Below are 9,561 nucleotides of genomic sequence, written 5' to 3' on the forward strand. Positions count from 1 at the left end.
GAGAGAGGAAAAAAGGAGATGAATAGCTGGGGGAGTCTTGTCGTACAAGTACAAAAGCACGTGTTCTTTTATGAAAGAACTGATGAAACCAGTGAAAAAGATGAAGAAAGAACAAACTTTTAAGAGGCTGTTGAGTGATTGCGACACAAGCGAAATGGTGGGCGCCGCAAAAGGACGAGAGAGAGAGAGAGAGAGAGAGAGAGAGAGAGAGAGAGAGAGATTCTCTTCTCTGAAACTTTGTAATGAAACATAGTTGAGTCTCTGATCAGCAAAACAAGCAAAGTGAAATTTGGATTTTTGAGTACAGTTTCTCAGACCCTTTTCATCTGTCACTTCAATGCAGAAGCACAATCAGAAGCAGAAGAAAAATTAAGTTAAAAAAAATCTTGAAACAGAGGAAAAAAAGACAGAGATATGACAAGAACTGAAGTCAATATGTTATGCTGGTTTGTTTTGTTTTCCCTCGTCTTGAATCTTTTGGCCGTTGAACCCTTTTGCCTTTCTTCTTCTTGTGCGTTTCACTGAGAGATGATGATCCTTATCCACACCTGTTTTTGCCTCAAGAAAACAAAAACTCTTTACTCCCCAGCCAATAAACAAAACTTAAAGATGAACTCCAAATGTAAACAACCAACAAGCATTTGATGTGAACAAAGGACAGAGAGAGGGAGAAGGTTTTACTGCTCTTGAGGAAGAAGAATAACAAATGTCAACAACAAGAAACAATGGGGTTTTACCGTGGAAATTGGTAAAAGAATGTGAAGTAAAAAAAAAAAAAAGCTGTATTGGCTGAAACAAAGATGAAACCTTTGATTTCAGTTTTCTAAATGTCAGGAGTGTATATATGTGTGTATGCTGTGTACATATGATACATTCTTCAGGCGACGGATATTTCGGCGAAATGAGAACGTCTTTTAAGGCTTTTGATCAATCCGCTACTACTGGACCATTGTCAAGAACGAGCCGTTGTTTCCTCTGTTTGAGGAACTCTGAAAAGCAATCTGGTAAGCTGTCTTCTCATCCTCTTCACCTTCGTCTTCGTCTTCGTCTTCCTCCAAATTATAAAGTTGAAGCTCCTCGATCTTCTCATACTCACCTACCATTAGCTTTTGCTGTTCTTGTTCAGCATTTGCTTGCTCTTGCTGCATCAGCTCCCTCACAAGGTCCTCTGGCTTCAATTTCAAATGAGATTCGTTCTGTTCATATCTTGGCTGATCCGTAGATCTTCAGAAGCTTCCAGTTACGAAAATGACAAGTCCAAAACTTTGAAATAGAAGAAAATGTTTTACCTTTTCTGCTCCCCCTTCCATTAACGCTCCCTCTTGTGGACTCTCCTCCTTGTGTTCGTCGTTTCTGTCACTCTCCTTTGGCGTCAATGTCTGATCTTGATCAGTTCTATGAAACTGCTCTCCTGAGCTACTAGAACAACCTAGTACTTTGTTTCGGTAGAGGGCATCGAGGCAATGGAAGTAAGGGCAAGTCTTGGAACCTTCGGGTCGGTTCTTGCTGCTCTCTTTCACTTTCTTGTAGTACTTGTTTATGTTCTCCCACTTCTCTTTACATCTCTTCGCGCTTCTGCTGTAACCTATTCTTTGCATTTCGGTCGAAATCTCTTCCCAGAGAGGACCTTTAGGCCCGGCCTCTTGGTACCGCGGTTCCAAGCCGCTCCTCAGGTTTATGAGCGCTAAAACCTCGGCCTTTGGCCACCGGGACGATGCTGGTTCAGAGCTTCTTGCACTTCCAATACCCATTTGATCATGTTGTTTCTCTGGTTGCTGCGATGGAGGAATCTGTTGTTGAGGAATCGCCATTACAGGTTGTAACTGAGATTGAATGTTGGGTTTTTCTGCAACTTGCGAATGGTAATGATGATGGGTGTGTCGTATCTCCTGCAAGGGTGGCTGCCGTGGCGGTTGCGGTGGCGGTTGGGTATGGGACGGTGAGAACTGAATGGTATGGCCTGTGATCTTCTGAATCAAGGAGGCTATGGCCATGTCGCGGGATGCAGACGCGGCTCGCTCCTGAGCCATGAGCTCGTGCTCTCGAGCAAGACGCGACATCTCTTGACGTTTCCAGGCTTCTTCATGGTCGATTCGTTCTTGCTCTCTCTTCTCCAGAGCCTCGAGGAAGCTCCTTTGAATGGCGTCTTGCTTCTGCAGCACCTTCCGCACCAAACCCTCCAACAACTCCACCATCCTGTTATTACCGCGTTTGCATTTGCTCGGACCCGCCACTTTAGCCGCATCAACGTCCATATCATCATCATCGTCCGATCCCATGCCGGAGGCCGTGGAAGAGCTGTGGGACGAGAACGTGGCTCCAGCGACCGTCGTGGCCGCCGCCGGAGGAGGAGTGGGAGTGATCGGGGTCGCGGTGAAGGAAGACGTGTACGGATGCGGCGGAGTAGGGAAGACGGTGAACGGAGACGAAGAGGGCATTCCAGCGGCAGCGGTGGAAAACGGCGTCTGTAAAGGATTCGCGACGGAGAGAGGCGCGACGTCAAGGGTTGCGTCTGGGGTGTTGAGAGCCTCGAGCTGAGTGAAGAACTTGTAGGCCTTGCCGTCATGGCGGCCGCCGCGAGATTCTTTGTTGCGTTTTTAATATTTCTGAACGTTTTCGAACTTCTCTCTGCATTTCTTAGCACTGCGTTTGTACCCAATCTCCGACAGCTTCCTGCAACAACAAAAAATCTCTTTTATATATAAAAAAACAAAACCCAGATTAATCTAAAACAGATAAAAAGTTGAGACGTGGATCTAAGCCATTTTTAAAATCAAAGCTACAAGGAAGGGGAAGGAGAAGAAGAAGAAACCAGAGAGAGAGAGAGACCTGGAAACGTCTTCCCAGAGAGGAGCTTTGAGAGTGGCGTGGCGGAAGTCGGAGTCCATGTCGGATCGAATCCTGAGAAGGGAAAGGGTCTCTTCCCTTGGCCATCTGTTGCTTGAAGACGAGCTTCCTCGGCCGTCGTCGCCGGCCGTTGAGAGTCTCGTGAGCTCCTCGAAGTCCGCCGGCGGTCTTGAGCTGATGGGCGATGCCTCCTCCGCCACCTCCCCGCCCTTCCCTCCTCCTCCTTCCTCCATTCCGAATCCGGCGCTTTTGCTGGAGGAATCTGCCAAAACCGGAATCAGATATATATTTATACCTCCTCCTTGCTTCTCTCTCTCTCCTCTTAACGCATTGATGAACAATGAAGATGAGGATGCGAGAGAGAAGATAGGAGAGTGTGAAGAAGTGGGTATAAGCCTATAAGGAGGAAGAAGATAATCAAGATCAGCTCCTGCAGCTTTTGAACAGAATTTCGGCGGTGAGAGAGGGTGAAAACGAAGATGATAGATAGGAGAGAGAGAGAGACTAAACTCTATGTTGACCGCCATTCCTTTTGTATCGTATGAATTGATACTCACTCACTCTTCACCTTTTATTTAATTAATTTACTAAGAAATAATTTCAATTTTATTAGTCAGTTCTGAGGCGAAAACTTGAAAATGGGATCCGGACACATCTCTCTTTGCTTAAGCCTAAGTGATCCATCAATTGGTTCGGTTCTCAGTTTAAACAAACTCATGTGCCTCCCATGTTGTATCTGTCAACGTGGCGTTCTACGATTGGTGGACAACCAGAATTAAATTTTATTTTGCCCGATTCGAGCTAGGGTGGACCAGCCTTTGACAATGTCCCTTCCCACACATCTCTTTCCTCTCCAATCCAATCCAACAGTTCTCTCCTTTCACCAACAAATAATAAATAGAATATAATATCATGGTGGTTAGGAGAGTGACAACTACAGGATATAAGCCAAAATTTTGAGCTCTGGTTCCTAAGTTCGAATGTTTAGATTTTAAGTTAAATTCGATTTCTACAAAATTTATAGGTTTTTTTATATAAACTTTTGAATTTCGTAAAGTGAATGCAAGGGCGAGGGCAACGTGGGGTGGCAGAATGGTAAGATGGGAATGAACAAAATCCCCTCACTTGAATTTGAAAAAACTTTACAACAAAAAAGGGCGAGGATAAAGGGATGAATTCGAGATCCAGAGAAAAATAGTGTATATAAATATTGACTATTTGTAAATCTATAAATAGTAATAATTTGTAAATATAGATAAATTATCGGGTAAATTGTAAAAAAAACTATACTTGCATTTTATCTCAATTTAAATCATATACTCCTTCTGTGCAGAGTATTTTTTTTTTGTTTTAAAACAAATGGTGTTTTCATATTTCAATGTATTTTTTAAGGTTTTTTCCGAAAACTTAACCCTTGTCAATTTATTGGGAAATAAAAAAATAATAATATTCTATCATTAATAAGAATAATTACAAAAGGATATTTTGGACAACTTTTTTTAATATATGTGCTTGGAGCAAAAACGTCTATCTAAACTTAAAACTTAAAATGGAGGGAGGCACATGATTTTGTATTTATATAAATAGGCATTTGGACAAAATAAAAAAAAAAATCGAAATTATCTAATTGTATAGATTTTTATAGAATAAAAAAATACTCCAACAATTTAATCATGCTAAGTATTTGGTCCAATGATCCAACAATGTAGTCATTTGTAATATATATATATATATATATATATATATAAACAATAAAAAAATTAGATTAAAATGAAAAAATCTAAATACATCACCCCAAATATCATTACAAATATTTTTTTTCACTAATCGAACACATATTTTTTATTATTCAAAAGTTTGAACTTTCGGCCTGAACTACATCTCTCAAATTTTAGAAATAGTCTATATATAGATCAAATACAGACTTCATCCCTAATCCGCAATTCGAACAGAGGACCCGAAACAATGACATTCCACACTTTTCAACTAGTTACTCCATTCGGCTACGACTTCTTGGATTACTAATCAACACATCTGCACATTATTATATTATGATTCATTTTAACTACTAATGAATCAAGATGATTCTCCTTGTCATTCTCTCTATCTCTTTTTTGTATATTCTCTTGTATCCGATCAGATATGAAAATGCTGGCTAATGGGTTTGTCAATGCATGGATCGAGATTAATAAATAAACAAACACATTGCAGCTAACAAACAAGACTCTAACAAGTGAGAGAGAGAGAGAGAGAGAGAGAGAGAGAGAGAGAGAGGTTTCTTGAAGAGGAAAGAAAGAGGGCGGCGGCGGTTGAGAGGGAAAGCTGGAGACATAAACACAAAGGAACAGCTGTTCTCTCTGGCTTCCATCTTGCATTACGTCATCTATTACTATTGTTAAATTAAATATCTAACAAAAGAGAGGAGGTGGTGGTGAGAACGTGCGTGGGGTCCGCCCGGGATTTATGAATCTCGTTCCCGTATTTCCCTGAATCCCACTAATCTTTTATATATCATCACATTAAGTAATTTTCTTAATATTTTTATATATTTAATAGAAAATTAATATTTAATTTAATGCTTTATTCACTTTATGCATGTATATTTTTTTAATATATATTTAAGTTTGATATTGTTTAATTGATTTTTTTTAATATAAATGAAAATACTGTATTTACTATTTTCTTCAGGCGATTCGTTTTTTTCTCTCTCTCGTTTGACACCCCTATTTCACTACACACGCTTCACCGCGACGTCGTGTTCCCATCCAATCAAATCGCGTTTGATTGTACAGGATCTAACAGCTGGAACTCCACCGATGTTTTTGTCCGTCAGATTAAATATCTCTTTAAATCTGACGGTCCATATTGGTTCTCTCAGTCCCAGCACCGTTAGGGTGGACTCGCACACTAGAGAGTAGAGTAGAGAGAGAAGCCTTTGTACTCTCTCTCTAGCTCTCGGTCGTCTTCGTCGCCAAGTATGCTGTCCTAGGGTTTTCAAACTTAGGGTTCTCAATCTTCATGTCTCCCTCGCTCGTTTAGACTTTGGCTTCTTCGTTGTTTCTCTTGATTCCACTCTAGTTGGATCTTCGCTTCGAGGAGTTGCTCTCGAGTTCCACAAGGTAAGCGCCTCCTTTCTTTTTTTTTTCTCCTTTGGAGTAATTGTGGATTCTTTCGGAAGCGCAAGGCAAGGTGGTTTGCTCTTATTAGGGTTTTGGAACCTTCTTCTAATTTCTTTCTTCGGTTTCTCTGAATTGATCGATGGTTCAAATTGAAGTACTGTTGCAGGGAGAGATATGGGTATCTTGTGGCGCAATTTCTCGTATTTTTTCCAAATTTGTATTGTACGAGTGATATCTATACAAATGTTTTGAATCTCTTATGCAGAATGGGCGACGCAGCTGAGGCCCTCACCCAGTTTGATATATCGAAGGAGGTAAAGACTCTAAAGTGTCGTTTTTTCTGGGAAAATTTCGGGTATTTTGTTTCCAACTGTAAAGTGAAGGTCAAGCTGTTTTCTGTGTTTTCAAGGATCTGATTTGAGTTTCGTTGAAACAGGAAACGGACAAGCTTGTTGCAGAGGTGATCAGATTCATACTCTTCAAGTCCCAGCAGAACTCAGGATGCCCGATTAAACGGGAAGAGCTCACTCAGATAGTTACTAAGAACTATCGTCAGCGTAACCTTGCCACTTGTGTGATCAACGAGGCCAAGAACAAGCTCTCGAGCATATTCGGTTATGACCTGAAAGAGCTTCAGCGCTCTCGCCCTTCTTCCACAGGCCAAGCCAGGCCTTCGCAGCCACAAAGTAAGATGGTTCGTTCTGGTTTGATCTTTTGCCTCCGTTTGTTTTCGTTGTGGGTTTCTTTCACTTGGCCTGTCTTTTCAATGTGGCAACACTGTTTGCAGGTGCCGTCGATATGAAATCATATGTTCTGGTGAGTCAATTACCCGTGGAGGTGTTCAGGAAGTACGTTCAGGACGAAAACACGGCTCATATGACTGGTTTCACATTTGTAGTCCTCGCTATTGTGCATCTTGCTGGAGGTAAAATCCCTGAAGGTATGCTTTCTACATCCAAAACTCAAAATCTTTAATCATCTGTGCTCCTGATCCTGGGTCTTGTAAACGTGTATTGTCCCGATTGTTGGCAATTCCCACGAAAATCAAAGAATTTTACTAGTTGCTGCTAGTTTCGTAGGAGGATTTCTTGGAACTGATTTTCTAAACCATTATCTTCATTCTTAGAAACCCTTTGGCATCACTTGAGGCGGCTGGGGCCGCATGAAAGCGAAGAGCATAATCCAGTATTCGGGGACAACAAGCAGGCCCTGGAGACATTAGTCCAGCAAAGGCAAGAAATTTCGTTAACGGAGTCAAAACATATACCGATCCAAGTTTTCACATTTCTTCTTGATAACGTGGGCAGGTTCTTGCAGAAGGACAAGGTGAGTGGTCCAGAGGGGACTACTTTGTGTTATGAACTTGCAGAGAGAGCATTGGATACTCAAGTTAAGGAGAAGATCAAAGACTACATTTCGCAGGTACTGCATCTTTTGTGGATTGCATTAACTTCATCATATTCAACAATGGTATGAATGTGATTTGCTGATGCAAAATACAGGTCATGAATAAAGACGTGGCCTCTGTAGAGATTGATTAGTGCGATTCAAGTAAAAGACAGAGCAAGCGGATTGATGCAAGATTTTGAAAGGATACTGGAGTGAAAATGTAAAGGGTTTTGTCTGATCTTGTTTAAAAACCTTTCAATGGCTCCATCAAGCTCTCTCCAGGTGAATTTCAGGAACAAGGCCAGTGTAGGTAGAATCCAATGGCGATGCAGATTCTTGCCCATGAAAAAGGGCAGTTCTCTTACTCCGTTGTTGTTTTGGTAATAATCCCATGATTCCGCCTGGTTGCTGCCACATGAATATCCAAATGGAACTCAGGCAAGAACAAATGCCTTACCAGTAACATTACTATGAAATGCCACAAGAGAACCGTGGCTTCTTGAGCCTCGAATCTCATTGCTGAATTCACGGGGAAGAGAGAAGGAAAACCATCAACTCCATATTTGGAGAATATACTGTAGCACGATTAAAATGATCATCAATATTCAGCACACAACAATATTCAGCACACAATATTCAGCAAACCCCAAACCCTCAGTCCTAAAGATTCGTGTCCCACTGCTAAGTTTCTTATATAAACGTGCACTTTGTTTTTCTCATGATAGATCTCTAAATGTGTATTCGCCCAGTGTGTCAGATGAGGAAAAAAAAGTGTAATGTAAGCAGCATTTGGTGTATTCTGTTAATGAATTTACTATATAAAGATCCCTCAAAATTCATAATCTGCACGAAAACGCCATAAAATCCAATCACAGATCTTGTTTAAAATTTTAATATACAACATCCATCGAATATAAAAACAACCAAAGAACTATTATGTGTAGGACTAGGAGCAAGGTGATGTTGTACGGAACGCACTCATATCTCAAAACTCAAATAGGCCCAAATCCGTATGAGGAGGAGATTACACTAAGGAGGGGGGTCCAAACTATTATTTTGTTTGGAATTTTGAAAATGGGAACAAGGAGGGTGTTGATGGGAGGTGGTGGTGGTGGTGGTGGTGGTTCCTTGAGGGCAAGGCGAGGAATGATTCACCCCTTTTTATAAAATATATTTTGTTGGACAAATCATTTTTTTTTTGTTAAAAAAATCAGAGTTGTTGGACAAATCATATTTAAATATATATATATATATATATATATATTTCAAAATATGTGATGTGATATGGATTGGGCGAATATTGCATGCACGTTTTATTAAAAAAAACACACAAGAAAAAGACAAGATCTAACACATCTGATTTTAGGAAAAATTTGCGTATATGTAAAAAAAAATATTTTGCCTTCTATATTTCTACTATTATAATCCTTGTATTCTATACTTTTTTAAATTAAAATGATCATCATATTCTTCTATATTATTATAACCTGCAGATTTTCTCTATTTATAAAAAAACACTCGAATGAATTTTGTTTTTTCACATACATGAAAAACACTTATATGGATTTTGTTTTTTTTATATAAGTATAGAAAAACACTTGCATGAGTTTCGTAAAAAAACATTTGCAGGTTAGCAGGTGCGACAGGTGCCATAGGTGTTGAAGATGACCTGCCACCGGTCGCAGGTCATTTGCCAAACCGTAAGTCATCTGTCGTAGGTTGTAGGTCATTTACCGCAGAGCGTATGTCATTTTTTTACAGACGGCATGTAATACCCCGAAACTCGAATTGGATATTAATTATTTAAAAATAAATAATTAAATGGGGATGTCACGAAATCACCAAAAATACATAGTGCAATGCCGGGGAGAGGCACGGGGATCGTCACATGCGGGAAGGATCGAGAAGGAACGAAGAAACGGAAAAGAAAAAGAAAAAAAAAAAGGGGAGCTGGTCCGCCGGACCAGGCCTGGTCAGGGGCGGACCAGCACTCAGCCGGAGTCGGGACTGGGCAGCGCGGACTGGGAGAAATTCGAAAAAAAAAATAAAACTGACCCCGGTCCGCCGGACCAATCCCTGGTCCGCCGGACCGGGTATCGACAATTCCGCAACTCGCCAACTTGCAGTCTTGGGACGCGGAATTCGCCGGATTCCGGGACCCACTCGCCGTCCAGTCGCCTCCCACGCCTCGAGGACGTTGCAGGCT

General features: G+C 40.9%; 1 protein-coding gene and 1 pseudogene across 1 annotated transcript; one reads left to right on the plus strand and one right to left on the minus strand.

The window, feature by feature from the left end:
* Positions 1-274: 274 nt before the first annotated feature.
* LOC104806469 lies at positions 275-3,438 on the minus strand (annotated as a pseudogene).
* Positions 3,439-5,718: 2,280 nt separating this feature from the next.
* On the plus strand, positions 5,719-7,879 carry LOC104806470 (non-structural maintenance of chromosomes element 3 homolog). Its single transcript, XM_010531390.1, has 7 exons — positions 5,719-5,966; positions 6,232-6,280; positions 6,403-6,652; positions 6,754-6,906; positions 7,093-7,198; positions 7,274-7,388; positions 7,469-7,879. The coding sequence occupies exons 2-7, from the start codon at positions 6,233-6,235 to the stop codon at positions 7,505-7,507; spliced, it is 711 nt and encodes a 236-aa protein (XP_010529692.1). The 5' UTR covers positions 5,719-5,966; position 6,232; the 3' UTR covers positions 7,508-7,879.
* Positions 7,880-9,561: the final 1,682 nt, after the last annotated feature.

The sequence above is a fragment of the Tarenaya hassleriana genome, unplaced genomic scaffold, assembly GCF_000463585.1.
Source record: "Tarenaya hassleriana unplaced genomic scaffold, ASM46358v1 Cleome12, whole genome shotgun sequence".
NCBI lineage: Eukaryota > Viridiplantae > Streptophyta > Magnoliopsida > Brassicales > Cleomaceae > Tarenaya > Tarenaya hassleriana.

Excerpts from the sequence above, each read along its gene's own strand:
- LOC104806470 (XM_010531390.1), top strand. The coding sequence starts at position 6,233 with ATGGGCGACGCAGCTGAGGCCCTCACCCAGTTTGATATATCGAAGGAG. Across the intron at positions 6,281-6,402 it reads AGTTTGATATATCGAAGGAG|GAAACGGACAAGCTTGTTGC; the intron begins GTAAAGACTCTA and ends TCGTTGAAACAG. Across the intron at positions 6,653-6,753 it reads CAGGCCTTCGCAGCCACAAA|GTGCCGTCGATATGAAATCA; the intron begins GTAAGATGGTTC and ends CACTGTTTGCAG.